At 40.6% G+C, this 14,816-nt stretch overlaps 1 protein-coding gene across 2 annotated transcripts in view; it reads right to left on the reverse strand.

Annotated features, from left to right (window-relative positions):
- cacna1bb (calcium channel, voltage-dependent, N type, alpha 1B subunit, b) overlaps positions 1–14,816 on the reverse strand; it is a 123,817-nt gene that overhangs the window by 76,151 nt on the left and 32,850 nt on the right. For both annotated transcript variants that reach the window (XM_053687723.1, XM_053687724.1), the window contains exons 3-4: positions 796–887; positions 561–713 (exon numbers count right to left, since the gene is read on the reverse strand). In XM_053687723.1, coding sequence (XP_053543698.1) covers positions 561–713; positions 796–887 — 245 coding nt within the window. The remainder of the gene's footprint in view (positions 1–560; positions 714–795; positions 888–14,816) is intronic.

Consider the following 14,816-nt stretch of genomic DNA (forward strand, 5'->3'; position numbering starts at 1 on the left):
ATTTTCTAGCCCAAAGTTGGTGGTCTGGACGCTCCTGAGAAACCCGTCTTGGAAGCAGATTCTCAATGAAAATCTGGCAACCTCGGGGTAACTACATGGAGGTGATTTACATAATGCGAATGAGGAGCTCAGAAAATTTACTTCAGCAGGTGTTAACAATAAACAAGATAAACATATCATCATTTATTTTAAAACATATCATCAACCTGAACAGACTTAAACCATCTACGGCCCTTTGCTATGAAGCGCACTCGGCTCTACCACAGACTAATTATGATGTCTGTTTATTTCCCTTGATAAAATTTATATTGAAAGTTAATAAGCTGTTAGACTGTTTAATATGACACCAAAATGAGCTCATTTACATTTGTGGGAGCCTGTTTGATTTATTTATTTATTTTTTTTCAGGCAATTAAGAATGTCAGATAAAATTCTCAAAGGACTGTAATCAGGAATTTAAAAAAAAAAAAAATCCACTGTGGTAATATGCAACATACACTGATGCAGAAAAGATCGCTTAGTCATACCGGCTTCATCTTCAGCCGATAGATTATACTAACCTGTCCCGTTTTTGAAGCAGGTCTTCTGAAACTTGCCCATGTAGAGCTCCACTCCTATAATGGCGAACATGACAATGGCAAAGAAGAGCAGCAGGCCGATCTGCAGCAGAGGAACCATGGCCTTCATTATGGACTTCAACACCACCTGTAGACCTGACGTACACAGACTGTTATTTGTGATCAGTGTGTATGTTGTTATGAGTGCGTAACCAATTATTTGCTTCTACACACTTACTAGGAATTCCTGACACCAGTTTGAGAGGTCTCAGCACTCGCACGGCCCGCAGCGTCCTCAGGTCAAAGTCTGAACCCACCTTGGCCAAAATCCTGCAAGACACGCAGAAATATATATTGCTAGCACAGCTCACAAAAGTACACACAAAAAATACAAATACAATTTCACACAAAAAAAATATCCCATGCACTCGTAAAATAACCCAGTGCACTGCTTAGGGTTAGTGCTCAATTAATGAAGAAGTCTTTATTCGTCACATATACATTACAGCACAGTGAAATTCTTTTCTTCACATATCCCAGCTTGTTAGGAAGTTGGAGTCAGAGCGCATGAAGCAGATAGGGGTAAGAGCCTTGCTCAAGGCCCAACAGTGGCAGATTTGGCAGTGCTGGGGCTTGAACCCGCGACCTTCTGATGAGAAACCATTGAGGCAACATTTCAGACACACTGATCAGTTCAAAATGGATGAGTATTTCCAGTACTCCGAAGCACTAGCTCTTGTTCCTTTGATTATCTGACCACTCATCAGAATGAAATAAATTCAGCCCCAAATCCTTTTCTGTGTGATGGTTATATTTAACAGTTAAAAAAGACCAGGTGATATTTTTCAAATCTTCAATTGTAAAGTTTGGGTTTTTGTTTTTTTTTGGTAAACCTGTGCATACTGTAGCCTCAGATTCGTGTCTTGGCTGACAGGAGTGGAACTCTATATGGTCTTCTGCTGTTGTAGCTCATTCACCTCAAGGTTGTGTGTGTTGTGTGTTCTGAGATGCTTTTCACCTCCCCATGGTTGTAAAGAGTGGTTGCTTGAGTTACTAGTTCTCAAGTTCTTTAGAGTACCATCTATCCACTGGTGCTTTAAAGAACCCAGAAATGGTTCTCCACAGCAGTGCCAAAAGGAACCATGTTATCATAAGTTCTCTTAAAAAACAAACAAACAAAAAAAACCCCTTAGTTAGTGCTTTAAGGAACCAAAGTAAGGTTCTGAAGAGTGATGCCAGGAGAACCTTTCCCAATCCCACAAAGAGTCTTATAGGGTTCACTTTAACCTGTTAAGCAATGATCCCTTGATTAACCAATACACTGCTCTGAAGAACCTATAAAGAACCATAAAGAACTTATTTAATCTCCAAAGAACCATATAGCTCAATGCAAGAACCTTATACAAAGAAAAATGGCTCTTGACAAGAAAACGGTTCTTTGTAGAACCTATAATGCTGTGAAGAACCATTGAAGAACCTTTATTGTTAAGAGTGTAAACTGGGTAGCGGGACTAAGCACTTCCCTCTTCTTCAAGAAAAAAACTATACATTTTGCAGAATATTTGCCGTCTTGTTTTCTGTTAACAAACGCATCAGTGACTATTTTGTAAGGTTATACGCAGTGCTGGATATTAGTCACTGTTTTCTCACTACTGGCACTTCAATTGTTTAACTGACCAGTACTAAAAGCACACCGTGTTGTTACCTCCAAAACAATGTCCTCCTTAGATGACTGAACAAAACCCCTAAATGGGGGTGTTCTGGGAAAATTTGCATAATCTGACCTAATCCCATCACGAATCCACTTTTGAGGTGACAGTGATTTGATGTTGCCTGGGAGACGAAGCAAGCTAGCATACCACACATGAGCCCAGATATAAGGAATTAGCCTCATTGAGCACTGGACTGGAACCAGCATGTGCATCTTCCTGAAAGTACCATTGTCCGTGTTATATCATATTCTTCAGCCCTTGAGGAACAAAGTCACAGGGCTTTTATAACACAACTCTGTACATGTTGCATTTGAACCAGATACAGAGGACGGTCGAATGAAATGGAGGGAGCATTGCAAAGGAGAAAAGCTGAGGGGCATAGACTGATGAGAGTAGATGTGAGAGAGAGAGAGAGAGAGAGAGAGAGAGAGAGAGCAACAGCAAGGATGGATAGATGGAAAACAGATGGAGGAGAAGCGAGAATTAAGTAGGCGTAGAGAGCAGAGGAATGGAGATGGCTAGAGGGGGCAGGAGGAGAAAGGCAGAGCACAAGATGAGGTGGAGAATGGAATGTGACGAGGGAGGGAAAAAAAATGGGTATAGGAAGAGAGGAGGACATCACTGTAGCTGGAGTTAAAAGATCATCCAGTGACTGTGACAGAGCTGTCGTAACACCCCCGTAACGCATCCACCCACTTGCCATACACAAACTGAAGCAGACGGAAGATCAGCTGACAAGTGGCGGTGAAGAAAAGACAGAATTTTTTTTCTTTAAAAAAATAAATAAAATTTCAGCAAGGCCATCTTGTGGCTAAATAAATAAATATATAACTAAGTAAAGAATAGCTCTTATTATTATTATTATTATTATTATTATTATGTTGTTGATGTTGTTGTTGTTGAACACATTTTTAGTAAGGTCCTCCGGTGATAATAAATAAATTCACTTCCGCTAACCAGTGTTTGAAAAAAGCACATTAAAAAAAAATTCAAAAAATTTATTGGACCATATTGTCCAATAATATCCACCCCATCATAGCAGGATCTTAGTAAGATATATACAGTGTATGTATGTATATTCTAAATGTTCTAGTCAAGCCAGAAGGATCCAGAGTGAGAAAGAACGGTGCTTTTTAATATCCGTCTTATCACCAGAACCATACATCTCCGCAGAGGGGGGCCCTGGGCTCAGCCACAGGAAATATGGTTGGGAATGATATCAGCCAGCAGTCACATAAACACTACACACACACACACACACACACACACATATATACAAACACACTCTCGCACACATGCACAGATGAGGAGACTGACATTTTATTCAATGCTCCTTAGCTAGACATCTACCGTCGTTTACTCGGAAAACATCAGACAGATTTTCCTTTAAAGACCTGACTAACGTGTTATGCAGTTAACCTGGATTTACTTTTTTATAGTGTAGCAACTGGCAAAGAAGAATAATACAGACAAGTGGCTCTGAAAGTGGAGTTCACGATCCCCAGAGGTCTGTAAAGTATAGCAAGGGAGTCCATTTTCAAGCCCACTAATGTAAAAGTTCTTATTTATTATTTATTAGGAACCCATTAGTATTTTATTAATATTTGATTAATATTTTCCAGACAGAGGACATAACATGAATAAACTAATTAAAAAAGGTGTGTGAATTTGCTAAGCCCTGACTTCATAATTCCCTAATGACGGTTCTATTCTTTTCTCTTATTCTGGGGATAGATGAGTAAAAAAGAGAACGACAGAGAGGGAGAGAGGTGGAGTGGGGTGAAGGGTAGTTCAGACACTCCATAGTAGACAGTCCTGTTGGGTAATTACTGTTGTACCCAGCTGCATCGTGTTAGAATTGCGGTTTTCACACCTCTGGATAAGTGATGGAGCACTCCCAGGAGTGCAGCATCAAAGAGTGTCCTGTCACTCGGTATGGAGGTGGGGTGCTGACACAATAGCTGTGCAATGTGAGCAGAAAGCTCACTCAAAACAGCTAAAAACAGGCTTCGCAGGCTAGTCCATGACGCAACTAGTGACGTTTTCTTAGTGGCCCATGGTAAACCCTTACACTTTTGTTCATATTGCAGGACTTTAACCTGTAGCAGACATCCAACTTCAAAAACGTGTTTTTCCTCTCTTTTCCCATATCGCCTGTGTGGTTAGGATATCTTGTAAGACAGCCAGATTGAACCCAGTGATTGGCAGGAACACCTCCATGCTAGCTGTGTATTTTTTGTATATTCCACTGCTTTACTAGATTTTGTATTTTGCAGCTGTTTAAAATGTTAAATAGTAGATGCCGGGTATTTTTCCATTTCAAGAAACTGGCAATTAGTATTTTTTAATTTTTTTTTAAAAATAGGCTAATATTACAAATTTAACCTCTCAGCATGTGTTGTGGTTACATGTGGTTACCAATGTGTTATGGAGACCAGAACTACTTTCACGACAATTGTTTTGTGTGCTTTTGTTTTTGTTCTGGTCCTGTCTCCGGCCATGTCACGTCATTGGTGTTTTACCTGATTGTGTTCCCCTGTTCTGTGTTTTGCCCTTGACTAGTTTGTCTGTTTATACTAGGGGTGTCCAATCTTGTCTAGAAAGGGCTGTTGTGGGTGCAGGTGTTCATTCTAACCAAGCAGAAGCCACACCTGAGTCTACTGAAAGCCAAGATCAACTGATTAAACAGGTGGAAACAGGTGTGGTTCTTGCTTGATTGGAATGAAAAGCTGCACCCATACCAGCCCTTTGTGTATATCATTGAGCACCCCTGGTTTATACTCTGTCTGATTTGGCAATGTCCCATTAAGTCCAAGCCTTGAAGCAAGTTCGTTGCCATCTTCGTTGGTCCTATTTTTTGACCTTCATCAGTTTCATCAGTTTATGATTATGGATTATCCCAATGCAGTCTGCCTGTGTTTTGACCCATGGACACCAAATATGATCGGATTGGCCCAAATAAACTCCATTGCATTTTCACACTTGCATCCTGCCTCCTACTTTCACATCTTACAGCCAATACAGCATGCAGTGCAGTTTCTTTTGTTTAGTTTGGATTACATTTGCTATTTCACGCTCTAAAAGAGTCTGTTTATTACTCTGACTTCCTGTTGGCATAAAAAGCTTAAATGTCTAATTGGATTACACAAAAAAACTCTTATTCTTCTTATTATATAAAGAACAAAAACAAGACACCCCCTCCCTTCCCGGAGCCCATCCTCGGCTGATTAGCGCCAATTCATTTCCTGAACTCGGAGCCACTATCTAACGTCTCTCACTATTTTACTCTATGCCTGGCCATTTCTCCATACGCTGTGATGCAAGCCCTTCTGTGAAACATGAACAGAGTTCACGGCTTCATCGTCTTGACCATCTACGGTGTCACATGACCAGCGTGGCCAGGTGTGGGATGTACTTCCCATAATACCCTCCATGAGCAGGCTGATGAAGTCACTCATTCAGCCTAGTGTGAGCCGTCAGTGTCAAATAACACTCACAGAGATTTGTACTCTGACTATAAAAAAACATGAACGAGCTCAATCTTATCATTTATATATTATGACAAGAGTAAAGGCGAGGCTGCCTAAGCGTACTTATGTTATCGGAGCTACGGTGCCAGCAGCAGGAGCAGGGTACAGGCAGCTCTCTAAAGAGGCAATGAGTAACTAGAGCTCAAATCTCCTGTGTGCAGTCACTTCCTTCAATTAAAACAGCACAATAAGAGAGTGTTTTATTCCTAACCTGCACATCATCCCTTCTGTCTCTCACTATCTCTCTAACTGCACTCCAAGATGCTAATAATTATGCACCGGCACTTATGCACTCATAATTAAGCAGCCCCAGTCAATCTTTCAGTAATAGCAAAAGTAAAGCAACACTTTTAAAAGAAATCGACATTTCTATCTCTGTCCTGTCTTTCATTAGTCCCTTCCAGCCTCTGAGTAAAAACAACTGCTACGGTGAACAAACATGGCTTCCAGCATACAAATAAAGCATACAAAGGCTCGTTCCCTTTTTAAGCCAATTATTGTCTCCTCCTTTCAGTATCATTTCCTCAATCAATCCATTAGCCTTGTAAACAATGGTGCGCAGTGTTGTGGCTACCAAGACATACACAGAGGTATAATCAAGTTTGTCTGCGTTATTTCACTTGTCTAAATCAATCTAACTTGTCTAGGTGGCCAAAACATAACAAATGACTTCTAGTGGGTATTTTTCATGTGTTGGTTTGGGTGGAGGTGGAACTGGAACATTGTTGTTCTGTCACGTAAAAACTGGGCACTTTGTACACTGCACATTCATACAGTAATCCAATCAGCCAATCATGTGGCAGAATCCATAAAATCATGCACGTACAGGACAAGAGCTGACATCAAACATTAGAATGAGGGGAAAAATGTGATCTCAGAGACTTGTTGGTGCCAGATTGGCTGGTTTGTGTATTTCAGGGACTGTTCATCTCCAGGGAGCAGCAGTTCTGCGGGCGGAAACACCCTGCTGATGAGAGACGAGAATGACCAGACTGCTTTGAGCTGACAGGAAGGCGATAATAGCTCTAATAGCACGTCTTTACAAAAGTGGTGAGCAGAAAAGCATCTCACTACACGTCCAACCCTGAGACAGATGGGCTACAACAGCAGAAGGGACCGTCAGATTTCACGCCTACCAGCAAAAAACAGGGAACCAGATCCAAACTGGGCAGATGAAGATTAGCAGGCCCAGACCTACGATCGAACAATCCCGTGTAAATTTAAACGCTAAGCCAGCATGATCCACGGCCCTCATTTTCAATGTGACGTACTTCACGTTTGACGCATGGTCAAAGCTTTACGTAAATATACGTGCGACTCATTTTGTGTTACAAAGTGCATATGCATCATTCATAAATAAAACCCTGGGGGTGTTTTCACCTACTTCTTCAGGAGGGTAGTAGAGCATCATTACTTTATTACAGGCCTCAGAGCTCAATCAGGCCGTGAACACAGAGAGAGAAAATTAAAAAGATTTGCAGAGCGTGTCTCAGGCAGAGTGTTAAACTGCTTCTTAGCACCTGCTTGGGCTGCTTTACCGGTTAGACGCACATGGAGACGTATACACACACACACAGATTGTGTGGACACAAAAAAAAACATGGGCACACACACACACACACACACACACATACGCACTATCTGCCTCTTTCTCTCTCTTACAAATACACACATAGCGAACATTGTACACTGAGCACTGTACGTCAAATATGCCATTTGGATAAATGTTAATTATTATATATGCTGCTGATAAAACTTTATACCACATTGCTGTGGAATTGTCAAATATGACTGGCCAGAAGGTGTTGATGTTGATCAAATTTCTATAAGAGCAGCTATAAGTGCTCCTTCTAATATATTATGGTTTCTATAGTAACAGCTAGTTCACAGGGACGTGTGTGACGGACGCTGTACACTATCTAATAATAAGTGAGTTTAAAAAACATGCTATTGTTCAACAACGAAAAACATATAATGGTTGCTATGGCAACCTTCGGGGTTGGGGGTTCGAATCCCACCTCCGCCCTGCGTGCGCGGAGTTTGCATGTTCTCCCGTGCTTTGCGGGTTTCCTCCGTTTTCCTCCCAATTCAAAGACACGCACTATAGGTTGATTGTCATTTCCAAATTGTCCGTAGTGTGTGAATGTGTTTGCGATTGTGCCCTGTGATTGGGTTTGCACCCCGTCCAGAGTGTCCCCCATCTTATGCTCTGAGTTCCCACGGATAGACTCCAGGCTCCTTGGGACCCTTGTAGGATAAGCAATATGTAAAGATGGATGGAAGGAGTCTCCACTGTAAGGCAAAGCTGTAACTTTAGGTTTTCCACCATAGCGGAGCCTTCAGGACAGAGAACTTGTCCAGTTTGTCTGTAGCATGCGTTTTAAGATGCATGTTCCTGGTGTCTTTTTTTTTTAATTAAAAATCTAAATTTCTAATAAAATAAATACTGGTAAAGGAACGGCTGTTTATGGCTGGTATAAACGGATGTTTCACGAATGTTCCGCATTAAATGTAACTATAAGCAGATAAAAACTTCAACCTATTGTTCTTCAATGAACATTTGCCTTTAATAATGAAATCCTTGGCAAATTACTTCGGTATAAATAAGACTAAAACGTATTAGGACATACTGGTATAGACAAGTAAATAACTCTGTGGTTGCAACACATGATACCATTCCGTCGCAGATTATTTTCTTATAACGACACACCCCACTTTGTTTTATTCTTAACAAAGTGTTATCTGTGTTGTATTACGTGCCTCATCTCAGTATCCTAATGCCCTATATTCTACATTCCTGTACTCCTCAATTCTCAGAACATACTTCAGTATTAGAGTTTTAATCCTGCTACAAACTAGAACGCAAACACCCCCCCCCCCCACACACACACACACACAATATACATCATACATCATTTAACATGGCTATTGTTCTCCTATGAAGAGACCTCTTGATGGGTGCCGTCACTGTAGAGGGAGGACAGAAAGTGAACGCTTCTTTTCAGCGCACCGTGACATGCTATGAGTCTTTGTCTACAGAGAAAAAGGACACATTGCTTGAATCTCTCCTCATGTGTCTCTCGTTTCTGCAGTAAACGATTCACTGTAATTGCAAAGCCCATTTTCTTTTGCGTATTTAATCTTCATTTTGTTTTCCTCGGTATTTCAGTGAAGTAGGCCATAACTGAAGGGTCCGACGTAGTGCTCAGAATGATTGATGGTTACCGTGATTCATCAATGTGCTTTGCAATGGAAGGTTATTTCTGTAGTAAGTGGACGTGTGTGAGCCGGCAATCCACATTATTATATCTTTTTTTTTTTTTTTTTAATCCGGTAAAGAATACTGCACAACACTAAGCCAAATTGTTAAAGAGACCATTGCTATGAGATTAGTTTAACTGCTGTCTTGGAGGCATGTGGTCAATATGTTATTAAGCATATTACATATTGCATAAAACAAAATATCGTGTTTTATCGCTTAGCTGGAAAAATGCGATCGTTTCATCGCAGCTGCATTTAGAGATTGCGCGACCACTTATTTTACTAGTTGACCAGTAAATTTTTTAAAAATTGCTTTAACTATCCAAAAACTGTTTCTGAACATCACTATTTTTGTTTTATCTATACAGCAAAGAACATATCAAACTTCATATAATATCCATATACAGGCTACAAATGACATTTTCAGCATAAGTGCTTTTTTTAGACTACAGAGTTAACACAATAAATGTCTGTATCATGTTATACAAATAACGTTTGAGGCATAAGGACATACCAATTTGTAAAATGGACTCTGTGGACGAGCTGTTTTCTAAGCTGAAACGGTTGAGTCTGAAACTGAAGCTCTTTATAGCTTAATGATGGGTGGAGGATGCCATGTCTACGAGATTCAAGAGTTTTATTTGCTACGTCTATTGTGCAGCACAAGGAGTGAAATTCTTGTCTCAGCACCTCAAGAAAAACAACAACAACAACAACAACAACAGACAGGAGACACAAGACATACAAGACAGGCATTCAATCAACAAGTAGGCATAAAAAGAGTAAAGAAATACACTTATCAGCCATAACATTAAAACCACTGACAGGTGAAGTGAATAATGTTGATTCTCTCGGACACAATGGCACCTGTCAAGGGGTGGGATATATTAGACAGCAAGTCAACAGTCAGTTCACAAAGTAGGCGCTTTGGAAGAAGGAAAAATGGGCACGCGTAAGGATGTGAGCGACTTTGACTTGTGTTGAATTGTGATGGCTAGACGATGGGTCAGAGCATCTCCAAAACGGCAGGTCTTGTTGGGTGTTCCCAGTATGCAGTGGTTAGTACCTACCAAAAGTGGTCCAAGTAAGGACAGGGTCATGTGTGCCCAAGGCTCACTGATGCATAAGCATCATGTGTATAGCTGGGTGTGTGTGTGTATCGCTTGCCCGGGGAAGAGATGGTACCAGGATTCACTATGGGAAGAAGGCAAGCTGGCGGAGGAAGTGTGATGCTCTGGGTAATGTTCTGCTGGGAAACCTTGGGCCCTGGCATTCATGTGGATGTTACTTTGACACGTATCACCAACCTAAACAACGTTGCAGACCAAGTACACCCCTTCATGGCAACGGTATTCCCTAATTACGGTGGCCACTTTCAGCAGGATAACGCTCCCTGCCTCACTGCAAAAAACTGTAAAGGAATGGTTTGAGGAAAACGACAAAGTGTTCAAGGTGTTGACTCGGCCTCTAAGGGATGTGCTGGACAAACCAGTCCGATCCATAGAGGCCCCACCATACAACTCACAGGACTGAAAGGATCTGCTAACGTCTTGCTGCCAGATACCACAGCACACCTTCAGAGGTCTTGTGGAGTCCATCATGTGCCTCATCAGGTCAGAGCTGTTTTGGTGGTACAAGAGGGACCTACACAATATTAGGCAGGTGGTTTTAATGTTATGGCTGATCGGTGTAAATAGCAGCATATGAAATAGGTTTAAAAACAGTATGAACGATGGATACAGCAGTATCTGTGAGGGTTTTTTTTTTTTTTTTTGCCATGTTCATGTCTGGTTTCTTTAGCTTATGAAAACTTAAACTCTAAACTAGCTGAGTGGGATCGGACAGTGACGTGCAACCTGCGGCTTCGAAGAGGCACTGGCTTCCACACAATGCTGGGTTTTCACAGCGCTGTGGAATTCACTTCGAACTTATTTCCATTATATTTAGCTTTAAACGACGACAAAAATAACTCCTGGAGGAATTCCTTTGGGAGCAAAGTGATATAAACATCACTCTGTCTCTAACAATAAAGACTCAATTTTAAAGTAAGTCTTAAAGTCTATAAGTTTTAAAGTGCAACTTTTTTTTTTTAACTGTAACTAGTGAATGCATTGGTTGTCTAGTTTATGCAATCCATTTCTGTATTGCTCTCTTTTGTGTTGTTTCTTTCTTTCATATCACAGCTGTAGTATTCAGTGACCTGTAAGATTTCTTGAAAAAGCAAAAAAAATAAATAAAAATTCTGTCAAGTCTCACTTCATTAGCACTTCTCCATGTCTCAGGGCTATCCTCGTCTCACGCTCAACACACTCAACACACGCAACACACATGAGTCATGAAATGTGACATGACCAAGAATAATTTGCAGTGCACGCCAAAGTGCTGGGTGGTTTTGAATTTCTTTGTGGCTAGAGACAGACCTCTTTTTCTTCTGCGCTCACCTCTATAATGACAGAATAAAACGTTCTGTCATTAACATGTATCTGTTCTTTTGCAGCAGCTCGATCAATGCTGTCTCTCAGCCATACACACACACACACACACACAAACAGCAAAGACAATAGCTTTGTTCAAACCCAACCCACCCAATTACACACCATTACATGCCTTCTTTCATGATTTCATAACCACTCCATAACTAATTCTTTTCTACTTTTCAACGTCTTCACCTGCCTTAATGGTGCTTTAATTTCGGTCTAGGTGGACAAAATAGTTCTGACGCATTCTGGCTCTTTAAAATGAATATAAAGCCACTAAACCTAAACTAGTATAGGGCATGGAGATAAGACAAAAAGGCAGGTGCACACCACAATCAGCTGTGAGAGAGAGGAAAGGCTTAGGGAGGAATGAGTTACTAAATAGGCACTATGTCAACAAAGACAGCTAAACCTCATTTATACGTAGTGCCAAGCAGCTGGGACCCTCATCGAGAGCCATTCACACAAACCACTCAGCCAAAATCGTGGTGAAGAAATACGATTTGAGAAATACAGAGCAGAAATATAATATAATGCTATGTTTGGCAACTATCAGCCCAGACACACTTGTGTCAAGACAGAGATAGAGGAAAGACAGACACTCCTTCTAACAAGCATCCAGTCATTATTCCTGTCAATAATAAGCAAAGAGACTGGAAAAGAGAGCGAAAATAAAGCTGTTTAAAATATCACTGAACAGGTTTGCATTAGTCGTTGCACATCATATAATTCAACACAATGTTTGGATTCGAAGGAATAAGGGAGTGATCCACCAGCTCCTTCTCTCTCCCGTATCTCATAGTGAAACATCAGCAAATAAAGATAAAGAGCTACATTTTCATTTCCTGTGGAACACTCCATGACAAACATCGACCTGACGGTCATGACTCATTCACATACAAGACGCACACATATATGTGTGTGCACGCATGAGCACACATGCATATAGACATGAACGGAAGTGAAACCTACAACAGAGACGCAGCCAGCCCCCTTTTCACTTCCCATCTGTCTAAGTGATTGTATCAGAGAGAATCTGAGAGAAACTGGTACCACCTGGTCAGCCATAAACAAGTCACTGAGTAAAAAGCACACATCAGCCTGTAAGGCAATGATGACTATGGTGAACTATGAAAACATGATATTTTTTCCATTGTGTATAATATTTATATATGGCTTTTAAGCATTTAAACTCTGGGCTACTCCAAGTTGTCCCAAATCAGACGTCTATGAAATAAAAACTCTGAACATGGTGGGAAAACTTTACTTTTGAGGTTAAACCATATAAAAACGGGGGAATAAAGCGCTGTCATCCTTTTTTATCCTTCAGAAAGGGTTATTTCTAACCCTTTCTGCGGAGCGGTGCGGAATGGTGCACATTGGTTTGTTCCAGCTTTTACTTTAATTAAAAAATGTAAATCTGACAGAGAGGAACACGTTACATATACACTCACCTTCCACTTTATTAGGAACGCCTGCCCATTCCTGTAATTATCCAATCAGCCAATTGTGCGGCAGCAGCACAATGCACTATAGCCTCAGATTCCTGTTCCTGGCTGACAGGAGTGGAAATCAATGCGGTCTTTTGCTGTTGAGGCCCATCCCCCTCAAAGTCTGATCTGCTGTGCTTACGTGGATGCTTTTCTGCTCACCACGGTTGTAAAGAATGGCTATTTGAGTTACCATAGCCTTCCTGTCAGTTCAAACCAGTCTGGCCATTCTGACCTTTCTCAGATCCACCGCTCTAGGACTGGTTGTCTTATGTTTTTCCACACCATTCTGTGTAAATTCTATAGACTGTTATACGTGATCCCAGGAGAGCAACAGTTTGTGAAACCAGCCCATATGGTGGAAGACATATTCATTTATACCTAACGCATTATGACATGGATGAATGGTCTGCTCAGTTCTAAAAACCAATCTTCAAGCGTGGTACGGTGGCACGACCTGTGCTGCGACCAATTGCTTTCCTTCAGGGAATAGTGGCAAGAAAAAGAGGGAAAACGCCCTACAGACTTAACTGGTCACTTGAACACAATGAGTTCCATCCCAAGATCAATATCTTACAAAGATGTCCGAATATTGCGAAGAGAATTTTTTGATGTGCTGTACATTTTAAATAACTGGTTTGAGTGCAGGTTTTAAAATGTAAAAAAAAAAAAAAAAAAAATACAATGCATATGATTAGGTATGCATATGTAGTCCTTGACTACAAAAAGTCTGAGAACCTCTTGAGTCCCAACCTTATCGAAGCGTTTGTATTTTTGTACAGTATGCTGTTTGTATGAGAAAATATTACACAGATTTACTGAGTTAATATGACGTGACTGCGTCGTACAAGTCGTCTCTTTTTATCTCGCAATTGTGAGTTAGTTTGACTTTGTGCCTCCATGTATTTAGGCTATCCCCTACTCTGTTAGTAATAACTAAATTACTATAAATTACAAGCTAAATTCAAGTGATATTTTCTCATACTTGGTGGAAACAAGCTTCGACACATCCTACCAAGTGAACTGCCTAAAAATGTGATCTTTTTCCTAATCCACTTAGAGCCCCCAAAAAGTCCCGCGTGAGATACAGCTTTCATTTCACATTAATGACCCACTGCTCCTCAACACAATTTCAGATAAATGAAACATTGATCGAGGTCAGAGGTTCTGCCCATGCTTATGAGGTGAACACATATTGAAACCTAATGAAGAAAATTATTCTTGGAGATGGGCACATCGTTTATTCATTGTAATGGTAAAGGGGTGTTAATCGAAGTGAGGGAAAATGAAAACTTGGGTCCTGATGGATACTACGGCAGGCTTTACTGCGGGCGGAGGAGGGGTATTCTAGTGTTTCCAAAGCAACACCACAATATCTGATATAAAGTTGAGTAACTGGCTCATTCTGTCGACGTGCAGGCTGTGACAGTGACACATGAGCTCAACTTAACAATTATAGTTAAACATTGATTGTAGCTCTCAGAAATAATTTAGGTTAGACATTGCATACTTCGAAGGGAGGTATCGTTTGAATATATTTCGACAGATTTATGTGCACTCAAAACAAACCAACAAAAAAACCTAATTAGTTTTCCGTCAGTTTTGTGAACATTTACTCCCAGCCCTTTTCTTCCATGAAAGCGCACTCTGCATTATAAACTAATTTAATGGGGGGGAAAAAAGTCAACGTAAAACACACAATAATCCATCTAAAATATTTCTGAAGCATGATTACATGATCAATTTTACCTCAAAAACATCATTTTCAGTACAAGACTACAATCTCAGA

This window comes from Ictalurus punctatus, chromosome 18 (genome assembly GCF_001660625.3).
Source record: "Ictalurus punctatus breed USDA103 chromosome 18, Coco_2.0, whole genome shotgun sequence".
Classification (NCBI taxonomy): domain Eukaryota; kingdom Metazoa; phylum Chordata; class Actinopteri; order Siluriformes; family Ictaluridae; genus Ictalurus; species Ictalurus punctatus.